Source organism: Glycine max, chromosome 1 (genome assembly GCF_000004515.6).
Source record: "Glycine max cultivar Williams 82 chromosome 1, Glycine_max_v4.0, whole genome shotgun sequence".
Classification (NCBI taxonomy): domain Eukaryota; kingdom Viridiplantae; phylum Streptophyta; class Magnoliopsida; order Fabales; family Fabaceae; genus Glycine; species Glycine max.
The window spans coordinates 54,095,479-54,107,486 of record NC_016088.4 but is presented as its reverse complement, the minus strand read 5'-3'; the positions used below and the strand labels follow the sequence as shown (position 1 = coordinate 54,107,486).

The 12,008-nt window shown below is 31.8% G+C and overlaps 1 protein-coding gene and 1 non-coding gene across 4 annotated transcripts; both read right to left on the bottom strand.

The window, feature by feature from the left end:
• Positions 1-909: 909 nt before the first annotated feature.
• LOC100812275 (AP2-like ethylene-responsive transcription factor ANT) lies at positions 910-4,577 on the bottom strand. 3 transcript variants are annotated; one of them, XM_014776365.3, is made up of 9 exons: positions 4,037-4,577; positions 3,380-3,917; positions 3,071-3,153; positions 2,873-2,881; positions 2,619-2,707; positions 2,447-2,520; positions 2,289-2,363; positions 2,118-2,194; positions 910-1,711 (listed from the first exon to the last, which is right to left on the bottom strand). In XM_014776365.3, the coding sequence occupies exons 1-9, from the start codon at positions 4,338-4,340 to the stop codon at positions 1,098-1,100; spliced, it is 1,863 nt and encodes a 620-aa protein (XP_014631851.1). In that variant the 5' UTR covers positions 4,341-4,577; the 3' UTR covers positions 910-1,097. The 3 variants fall into 3 exon arrangements, with proteins under 3 accessions (XP_014631851.1, XP_006573674.1, XP_006573675.1); XM_006573611.4 differs by having other exon boundaries at positions 2,118-2,197; positions 2,313-2,363; XM_006573612.4 differs by having other exon boundaries at positions 2,313-2,363.
• Positions 4,578-11,643: 7,066 nt separating this feature from the next.
• Positions 11,644-11,737, bottom strand: LOC112997913 (small nucleolar RNA snoR126). The gene has a single exon (XR_003262965.1). It is a non-coding gene; the product is annotated as a small nucleolar RNA snoR126 (small nucleolar RNA).
• Positions 11,738-12,008: the final 271 nt, after the last annotated feature.

Genomic DNA, 12,008 nt, shown 5'->3' with positions numbered 1-12,008 from the left:
AAGTTCAAATAACTACTAAATAATTATTTTTAAAGACAATTTCATTTTATTTTTTTTATTATCAAAAGCACATTTATTTAGCAGTTATCACAATGACATGATGATATGGATTATCAACCTCAAACAATAAAACAATAAAACAATATTAGGACAGTCCTTTAGAAACATTCAATAATCAATATTAGTCATTAAATTATTTTAATAGTTTATTGGAAGATGATGCTTTATGGGAAAGACAGAGACAAAGAGAGAAGATAAATGAAATGATAAATATGGAAAATAGTGTGATATAATTAACAAAAAAAATAAAAATAGAAAAAAAGTAAAGTGAGTAAAAATAGTGAAATATGAGAAAATTAACATTATAAGTTATTCACAAAAAATATTCAAATGGTTTAAAGAAAGAAATGTTAAAACATTTTTTAAAAAATAAAGATATAAAATGCTTTTAACCAATTTAATAAATATTGTTTTGAAGTCTTCAAGGAATGCACTTGTGATCAAATTCCACATGATAAAGAGAGATCCCATGCCCAGCCTCGCATGATTGAGACACATAATGAGCTGTTTTTGTACTTGCGACGACCAACAAAGTGGAAGATAATGATGAATTGAAACGAATAATGAATAGAGTCTTCCCTATATTGCCCAACATACTTTTATCCTTTCAACTGTAACCCTTTATAGTCTTCTTGTGCGTTTCTATATTCTATACACGGTTTTATGAACTTATTTTCTTGTCTAAGAAGTCATTCTAGACTCCTGACTTGTCAAGCTCTAACTGATAAAGAATTTGATTCTTTTAATTAAGGTTTTTCAATTGGAAAATGACACTAATTTAACATGATTAGAACTTGTTGAGGTTCAAAATAACCTTTAGATAAGATTCTAACACCGGAAAAATATTGATGATACGAATTTGGAGTCCTAGGATATAAAACTTTAGGAGCTTTCCTCTCATTGTACGAGGAAAATGCTTGATGTAACAGTTAACATTTTAAAATTCCGCACAAGCTCTCTATTGTACTAGCTAGGCATTAACATCCTGTTTTAGTAAACAAGCATTTGCTATTTTGATAGAGGTAAAAAACATAAGATTATGCATCTGTCCAAGCAGCAAAAATTGGCATCTGAGGCATAGAAAGCGCAGTCCTGAGATTGGAAGATAGATCCCAAGAATCCACGTTAGCCAATAATTTGGACACTGTTGAAGGCATTCCAAAGAGCATTGGCATGCTTGTCTTATCTGGGCTCTCTTCTCTTGAGCTACTCAAACTTGTCACCAGAGAAGAAGGATTTGACAAGTGTGTTCCCATGTTGCTCCGTTCCTCAACTTGGTGACGAAACATGTTATCTAAGTCCGTTGAGAAGGGCTGAGTTCTACAACTCTCGATTCTTTGATTCTGATCAAGCTGTTGGGGGCATGGAAACTGAACCATCTTCCATTCTGATTGGTTTTTGCATCTTTTCTGCATTAGAATGGTTTCTTGAGTGTGGTCATATGTAGAAGGTTTTTGGTTAACGGTAGCCTCGCTTCTAGTTCCATCATCCATCTCTCTTTTCCGCTTAGCTTGTTCACTGCTAAGAAGGTTATTGCTCTCCATAATTTTTTCCACGTCATATCTTGTTATATCAAAGTTAGTGACAGCATTAACTCCTCTGAATTTAATAGCAGCAATGTCATAGGCTTCAGCTGCTTCCTCTTGGGTACCTAAAGTTTTATTTTAATAAAGGTAAGCATTAGCTTCCCGTACCGACAATGGAGTATTATTATTATTTTGGTCTAAAGCATGAGAATGAGAATGATATCAAAATCTTATAATTAAAAATATTAATTGAAGGCATGATTTTTTATCCTTCTAAGCTAACAGCTTTGATAAAAGCTGTCTTCAGGACTAAGTGTTCTACAATATTTAAAGTGATTCTTGATCAGCCTTATATATGTGACTTAAAAGAAAAGTTCAAATCAAAGATTAACTTTTAAGTCATAAAGCTCACTCTCGATTATTTCCTATTTTGAAACATGTTACATGAAAAAATAGTGGTGACTAGCAAAGGAAATATTAACAACAAAACTAAAAAAAAAAGAATAAAGCAGAGAATGTGAAAGAACTCACTAAAGGTTCCAAGATATAGATCTTTGTTTCCGGCTACCCTTCCAATTCGAGCTTGCCACCTTCCATGTTGGTGGTGCCTGCTACCAAGTTAATCAGAATCAACTGAGTTTAGAACAAAGTTAATTCTTCTCTAGGTGTAAATCTTGTTACATTAAATTACAATGCATATACTGTGTAAATGCTAGCCTTTGAGACCTTGTTACTCCTCTGTACATGGAGGCCCCTCTTGAGAATCCGCTGCTTTTCCTGATTGGAAAAATTTGAATGTCATGGTTGCGAACATGGATTGGTTGTTCACTTCAAGTTGATACAGAAGCAAATATATTTACCTTCGTAAATGAGCAACATATTCTTGTCTCGTCATGTTCTTCATTTCCTCAAGTTCGTTTTGATAATTTTCCAACTGTTAAAAGGTCATACTTGCATTAGTTACGTTATTAAATCCTGGAAGCTGAATACGGACTCATTGAGAAGATAAATTAGAAAGAAAGTAATCATTACTGGGAAATTTATATGAGAGGAGGGTCCCCAATACTTGAGTGCGGCCATATCATAAGCTCTTGCTGCTTTTTCTTCCATATCATAACCCCCTATAATAAAAATTTTGAAATGACTTGTGCAAGCATTTATTTTTTTTCTTTTGCTATCATCATGAGCAAAATATTAAATGATATTTTTAACTTCAAGTTAATCTATCCTCAAGGAATTTGAACAAAATTAAAAAGAAAACTAATCCTGGATTTGGAAAATCTTACCTAGATAAACTGAGATTCATCCCATGTTTGAGTGGAATCATCACCGAATCAAAGATAAGAAGAAGAAAAAAAAGATCAGCACTAAATGCAGAGCTTTTCAAAGGAGAACAAAATTAAAGTCAATAGATTTGTTTGACCAAAAATATACACAGAAAAAGAAAAAAAGGTAAAGGGGTGCGAAAATAGTCGCTTTCTTACCTTGCCTTCCTTTCCTTCCTTGGCCCTCTTTCTTGCAGCTGTTGTCCCATAGATGAGCTTCATATCTACCAGTCCACCTATGCCTGTTGAACAAATATTCTTTGGAAATCAAAGCAAAAAATAAACAGTCAAATATGTTGTTGACATTAATCTTACATGAACCCTTAACTTCTTGAGCAAGGAGCACTTTAGAAGAGGTAGAAATTATTAAGCAAATTAGCGAACATCATTATAGCCTTATTTTTCAATAATACTTGTAATGTGCCAGAAGTACTAGTAAGATTTAGAAATGAGCAGAAGAGAACAAACCTTGTTACACCTCTATATTGAGATGTTCTTTGCCCAAAGGTATCTATGGATTTCCTATGAACTATTTGCTTCTGATTCTGGTCCACCATTTCAAGCCACCTTTTCTTAGTATTAGTGGCAACAGTATTAGTGAGAGCAGGTGAACTTGTAACACTGCTTGATCCTGAGGTAGGACTCACAGACAAATTCGATGAATGCAAATCCCCATATGTTATTGATCCAATGGATCCAGATTCGCCTCCATTACACTCCAAAGGAACAATCATCCTTGATTCTTCTGCATGTCTAGCATGAAAATCCCTTGAGAACCAACTCTTCAAACCTGGATTTTCATCCTCAGCTATACATGGGAGCTGGTGTTTGGAACCTTCTAAAATCACATCTTGGTTCCTTAAGGTAGAGTAATACGAGAATTGTTGCTGGCTGATATCCTCTTGAACGTGATTTAAGTTATTTGGATTGTTTAGTCCATGACATAAGAGTTCGTTGATAAGCATACTATTTAAGCTTGAATGCATTGCTGAAATAGTTGTCGTTGCTTCACAGTATATTAATAAAAACAAAGTATTCAAGAAGTTGAATAATTAGTAGTCACATAATAAATACTTACCAAAACAGAAAAAAAATAACATAACAGAAATTTGAGTTGGAACTAACCTTGTGCTTGTGATCTACTCAGAGCTTCTATTCCAGAGAGAGAAGCATTGGACTTAAGGGGCATGATAGGCAAGGATGAACTCATTCCAACGTGTTCACCTTCCAGTTCATAGTAAAGGCCATAATTATGGAGAGGTGTATGATGGTAAAAGTTTGGTGGAACTGCTTCAACAGCTGCTGATGAAGGCTGTGTCTGATGAAGGTGTGAAGGAACACCTATATTCATTTGTGGGGAGAGGGAGAAGCCTAACCAGCTATTTTGATAGTTGATGCTAACGGTATTGCCATTTTCTATAGGCTTCATCTTGAGACTCAGTATCACTAGAGTACTACTTAACTTCACTAGTTAACAGAAATTGTAGCCAAATTTAAGGCAAGACAAGTCAATCATTGGAAGATAAATAAACTACTAATTAGTCATTCTATATATATATCCTTTCCTCCCCTTGGAACCAATATTTGTTTTGTTATATATACGTAAATTTTTGTTGGTTGAAGAACTATGTAAATAAATCCAACCAGTTGGTGTGTGTATAAATGGGTGTGTCAACGGACAGATATGTATAGGGAACAAAGCAAGTTCCTTTAAACTAAACAAAAAGAATGTGTTCCAGCAAGCAATTCTAGGCATACTTCCCGCCTTCCATTGGGATCCGTGCATGAGAAAGACATTCCCTTTTGCTTTATTCTGCGCTCCCTGCTTCACTTTCCTTTTTCTCTTTTATTTTTGTTTACGGTGTTATTCACAATATTTCTCTTCACTATTCTATACTTTTTGATTAATTAATGTTTAAACACTCTATTATGAATGCTGTATAGCACGAAATATAATTACACGAATTAATACAATTTTCTTTTTTGAAGTGACTAATACAACATTATGTATCTAGTAAGTTCTTATTTATTAAAAGCATACAAATAACAATGTGATTAAAAGTTTATCATTAAATACTTATTGAAATTTTTACAAAACAATTATGTTACATATTATGATAACGTTATGAATTTATCTTTTGCTTAACTGGTTTACACTATTTTCTAATATTTCAATTACTTAATTTTTTTAACAAAACAAAACTTCTATCATATTTTTTAAAATTTAATCACAAAATTATCATATTCTAAAAGGAATACTTGATTTTATTTATAAGTCACAAATTAACCTATTAATAATGATTTTCAAATTCTGTCCTTTATACTATTTTTAACACTTTATTATTAGGGAAACTTATTTTTTCATGCACCATCCATTCACTCTTCTCACTTCAAGCAATTAATGAAAATATAAATATCTCTTCAAATACTTCATTATCTTTCTGTTAAATAATTAGTTTAATTATCATAACCATTATCAAGAGGTTGATAATAGAGAATAGTGATTCTTAACTTGTTAATTCTTGATGATCATTGGGTAAGATTTTATTATAAGAGAGATTCAAAATTGTCATTAGTCCATATTCATTGATGGAGATAATGGAATGATTAATGATGTGTGTTGTTTGTTAAGGCAGTAGAAGAGAAATATTGAGATTGAAGGTTGTTATTGGTCTATATCCATTGATGAGGATAGTAGAGTAATGAGTGAATATTAATAATGACGTGGAAGAGAAAATGTGAGTGATAATTTAGGTTAAACATTTAATTAGTTATTAGTGAAATTAATTGGATGTGTAATTATATTAGGGTATAATTGAAAACTTATTTTATTTTCGAACATATTTAATGACTTAACTTTCCTTCCTTGGTTTTATGATTTGGTTAAAAGTGACTAATAGATAGGACTGAGTATTTAATTTTTAGTTAATATATTGATATTGGGTTGTTTCTCCTTTAATCTCCTTTTACATGCCATTATTTAATATTACTCTATATTAAATTATGTCACTTTTAAATGTAAAATGACATTAATTATTTTTTTTCTAACAATGGACTGGTTTCTTCAAACTTAAAAAAAAAGCATTTTTTTTATATACAGATATATTTACTTATCAAAATAAGTAAAAAAAAAACTTTTTTTAAACAAAAGCAATTTAGATAAATACATTGAGAGTTATTTATTTTATTAAAATAAATGTTTTTTTTTCAAGAAATAAATTTAAACAAACCTAGTCAATACCCTCAAGAAATAAATGCATGAGTAAATATATAGCTAGAACTGCATAGTGTTATTAGTCATTTATGAAATAATGGTATTTGTTAGATTGAATTATTTTATTACAGAAATTGGTATAATTAATCACTTTCTCAAGATAAGTGTATTACCTTAAATGATAAATAAAATGAGACGGAAGGAAAAAGTTGATTAAATCATTAAAGTGAGAAAAATGTGATTATTTTGATGTAAAAGCATTAGAGCAACATGTGACTATCACTGTTCTTAATATTAGTAAGGAAAAAAAAAAGAGCCAAGACATGCAGTCCCGCACTGCACGCAAATAAATAAAGAGGAGAAACATTATTTGCATTTTATAAAGTATTTTTTTGAGTTATTCTCATAACAAAATAAAAGTTTCAATTCAATAATTTACATTTTTTAGTACAAAGCTTTGTTACATAAATTATCAAAATAGAACTTCAATTTTAACTATAAAAAAAATGATACCTAAATGATATCTAACTTTAAATGCAACTACCAACTGAGCCACTATGTTGTGAGACCTTATATAAGTTATATGATGTCATAATTTCAGTCCTTATTATTTATACGAGAAAAAGATGCAACTACCAATTCAGAAAAGCTCCCCAAGTCTCAACAAGTCCATATGTCGGCATGCCCATTTACTCATCGCTGGCAGGCACTAGCTAGGTTGCAATATTTACGGAGAATGACGAGCTGCTGGAAATATTTACCACTTTATTTTTTTATCACATTAGTGGTAGAATAGGTACTTACACTAAATATTATTTGTCAACATGTTAATGATATGTTAAGACTGTGAACAAAAGTTCATCTAAAGCTTAAAGGATTATTACCTAGGATTTAATTATAAATAATTTTCTTGTACAATTGACGTTAAAGAATTTTCATATAATTAAAGAATTCACCAAATAAAATTCTTGCCTTGACAGTACTGGTGAAACCTACCATTGTTGCATTCAAGAACTCAGCAACGTTTTCATCATTCAAGAGTAGGTTCCAGCACGTTCATGCATGTAATTAAGGTGAATGGCGTGGTGTCCTACAAAATACTATAATTGGGTCAAATCGTGAGGGCGAGTGGGTTACGGAACAAAGGGTTCCATTATGATATCTTATAAGATTTAATCTGACCCATTGTGACATGGGTAGCCATGATTGCATAGAAGTAGAAGAGGGAGAACTTTTGTTTGCGATTTCTTGAATAATAGAGTAAAAAATTATTGAGGTGCTATATGCCAAATCCTTTTTATGTGCTTTTGGGAGGCCATGATTGTATTTGTACTCAATACTCACAATAAAACCAAAAAGGAGATAAGTCACCAAATCTAGTCGGGGCAACTATAGCTAGCTAGTGAGTAGTCTCAAGCTTTGTTACACCTGCATGCAGCTTTGTTTCTTTGTTTCTTTATTCTTTTTCACTTCGGTTTTGATTTTTCACAATTATATAAAGCACTTCTCATATATGCACATCCCAACATGGGTCCCTCATAGGTATCACAATGAAACACGGGATAGATGAATTCTAACGGAGACAGAGAGAAACTGTGCCACTCCATGTGGTGCAAAATTGCAAATTAAATCCAATAAAAAAACTTAAACATCATTAACGTCAAAACAATGTCTGTAGGTTATTGCCTAAGCATTTTGGTGGGTCAATTGGTCTACTCTAGAAAGCCCTGATCCGGCGGCTATTAAGAGGCATCTCATCAGCTTAAAAAGAGAGAATGAGAAATGAGAATGCAAGAACAATGAACACTGCAAAAAAATGAATAGGATAAAAAAGTAAGATAGGAAAAGAAGAAAAGGATAAAAAAGTAAGAATGTGATGTAAATTAAGAAACTTAACAAGTAATCATATAAATGATTATGCAAATAATAAAATTAATTTTATAAAAGGTATTGATGGTAGCAATAAAGAATAGTGCGGAGGGTGTCCGTATAAAATGATGTTAACCATGATAGCAATAATAATCATTGTCATAGCTATAATAATAATAATAATAATAATAATAATAATTAAAAAATAATGTTTATAATAATAATATCAATAATTATGATGATGACAATAATAAAGATATTAATAGTGATTAGAGTATGATAATGACAATAATAACAACATACCAACAATAATACATGTAGGATAAATACTGATGTAATGGAAAGATGAGGATAAAATGAAAAAAAAAACTATTTATTGTGTTCTACATCTCCTTGACACAACTCTTCTTTTAGAATAAATTTTTAACAAGTAAAAAAATAATATTAATTGATAGGTTACCAAATTATGAATTTAAATAAAATTGATATCATATCATATTCTATCTTTCTTATCCTAACCATTATTAAACAGGTCTTAAAGTCTGCCCTCTGAATCAAATTAGAGATATAGTAGGAATGATTAAGAAAAGGAGATTGACAAACATATATACTTTTTATATGGTACATACATTAACTTTTATAATTACTACTATTTAAAATAATAAAAGCTTTACGAGACATCTCGCTAGTTGATTACAAACAGTAAGGTACTGAAATTGCTAAACTACAATATCCTTGGAGGTCCAAGTGTACGAGAACGCCATATGAATCAAAACAGCGGCAACAAACAGGAAACAATGTATACGGAGTCCTAGTTAAAGTGTTTCTTTCCCCTTTTTCAATGAAAGTTCTTTCTTCCGTTTACTTTTGGCCTTAGTAGTAGTTTTATGTAGTTATTCTATTACGATTACAATTTGGTAAGATTGTTTACATGAAAAAATATTTTTGATTTGTTGTAATCAGTCTTTTCCATATATCTACATGTGTAATTAATGTATAATTGCATTCCATTCCATCGGAAAACGATTATATGAAAACCCAACAACCAAATTCTTTTACTAGTTTCACGCTGGTTAATGATATATAATATTTTGTCAACATGCATTTATTAATCACTTACCACATCATTGGTGATCAATTTTTATCTGTTTTCCGTACACATTTATATTTAATTTAACAAGGGTTAAGAACTTGGTGTGGCCGTAATATAGATGTATTCCAATGTCTAAACAATGAGAAAGACATCAGATTTGAATAGAACTTGGCTCCTTTCCCAACAGTGTATAAGATAAACCGGGTGGTATTTCTTTGAGTCCCCACTTTAGAAGCAACTCACCATTATTTATTTCAGTCTCTTATAGCGTGTGCAATTAGCGGGGACTGCCCATACAAAAGTTTCAAATTTAGATTCCCTTTGATCAATATCATCATTAGTTTGCATGCAAATTTGCGTGACCAAGTTCATGGAGACAGAAATTCTATAGCCCATGATTTGGTTTGAGAAAAAGAGATGGGCAAGGGAGTTTGGCAGTGAAAGAAAGAAGCACAGCAAGACTAGGAGGAATGTTGAGAAAGAAAAAGAGACCCTCTTTTTTTTTTATATTGGTAATGATTAGTGTATCCACTCACCAAATACTAGAGATCAATTAACAGTTTGCCTGAAAATTATGTGACATGGCCAGTAAAGTAGCTCCTGTACTACCTCAGCAAACTTTGCTTTCTTAGCATTTCACTATCCTTTTCATGTGGGGCGATGGGGAAGCGTATCTTGATGCCCTTTTCTCGACATTGTTGGCTTTGAGGTAATTGATTGCTACTTCCCTAATTAGTAATCTATCTGGGGTATCACTTTCTGAAAAATTAAATGTTAATGTCTTACTGATATTTCTTTTTGATTTGTATAATTTATGATACGTAGTTGATATTGTCAATGAAATTTTGTAGTTGTAGTGTCAATTATTTAGCTAAAAACCTTCACGAGAATCAAATTAGAAAGATTGATGATAATAATTCATTATCGTGATGCATATTTTACCCCCCATCTCTTTGATTAAAAACAACTGAATAGCTAAATGCCCATATGAAGATGTAATAACAACCATATCATGTTAATTCCCTTTCACTAACAAAGGGTCAAGCTAATTTTAGAGACTAATCAGAAGTAATTAGAAACAGACTCTTAACCAAGGGCGGGATGGAGTAAGCACCCTTCTCTTCTTTGTGTTGCTCTCTCATCTTTTCATGGTGTTTGAATCGCTTTTGTTTGGCATTCTCTTCCTCCTGGTGCTCTGGTCTTTCATATCTTTCAGCAATAACCCTCTCCAAATGTTTTTGTCAATAATTTTATCACAGATCTTTTAGATATGTTATATGGATAGAATTGACGAATATGTTCTCTTTTAGTTGTTTCTATCTACTGCCATTAGACACTCTTAAAGCGGGCTTGAGGAAGTGTGACACGAAAAGTGAGAAATCAAAGATCTTGACTATAGCACAATAAAGATACTCAAAGGAGATGAATGGCATAGGTTAAATAATTTGACATTACAGAACATTAAGACCTTTAAATTTATTAAACAAAGTTATAAAAGCGTGATAAGAAATAAAAAAGCAAGTCTTGTTGCAGGAAGAAGCGTTATTTGGAGCAAAATTAAGACAGCCTATTTTCAATAGAAAGATTGATATATCCTAATCTTACATCCCCATTATCTCTTGTGATGTTTTTCTTCTTTTTACAGGGATTAATTTTGGGCATACTCATATTTTATAAATTAACGTTTTCCTTTAAGTTGATCATGTTAGCAAAAAAAAAAAACAAAAAACTTGATCAATGAATATCAATCTTCGGAAATGTAAAAGAAGCTTGTTTTAGAAAGAAATTGACACAAATCCTAACACCCTTTTGTTTAGACCTTTAACGGATGGAGGTAAAAAAATTAAAAAATAAAAAGATATCTCGTCCACAGGGGAGACCCTGAGTGCAATGCAAAGATACCCCAGTCATGTGACCAAAAAGAATTTGCTTTGGGCAATATAGGGCCGCGCCTAAAACATTCCTTGCTGCATGTCTAGCAAAAACGCTAGTGTTCATATCTCTGAAATCACATACCTAAGCAGACGATAGAGCAAACGAAACTAAGAAAGGGAGACACAGAGCAGCTAAATAAAAAGTACTAGTGTACAACTGCATTGACGAGGAAACTAACGATTTTTCAATTATCGTAAAATTGTTCATGTTATAGCATTGAATACCCAAGGGTTTTGAAGTTTGATTGTTCTGATGTTTGGGTTGTTTTATCCCCTTGGTTTTGACGTTCAAGGTTGATTTACTGAAGAGTAGAATTAAGAAAATAAATCTCAAAACTATAATATGCTTAAAATGTTGGCATAACAATCTTAAAACTGCAACTTAACATACAAATATTTCTCATAAGTACATTATACTGGATTTGTCAAATGTTTTTCAATTGTCTTCTCCCTGTAAAATTAAGGGATGCACCGTATCGATCAGCTTATATACAGTGCATTGCTGATGAAAAATCCGAAAACAATTTCAAGAGCTAAGTGAAGTTGAATAATTTTTTATAGTACAGAAATGTGCAACATTATTCTGAGTTCTAACAATTAAATATAAGTTGAAAGGAAATGGTAGGCTCAGACACGCACAAACACTATCATCGCATAGCTAACGACTTGCTTTGGTCCTTATCAGAATCGAGAAATGTTTTCGGTCACCATAGCCCTTGGTCATTATAAAATTTTAAAAAACAATAAAATCAGCATTAGAAGAACCTAATTCAAAATGTAAAGTTAAACAAACAAAAAAAATGCGCGCAACTAACAATAAGAATTGGCAAAAGATTTGCAAGAAATAAGACAGACATGTCCCGAGAAGGAAACGCACTATGGAGAGATAGGGAAGCAGAGCGATAGAGGGAGAGTAAAAAAAACTCATTCTAGATGATTTTCCCAATGGAACAAGTCCAAGCTTAAGGCCCATATTTCCCAATGGAG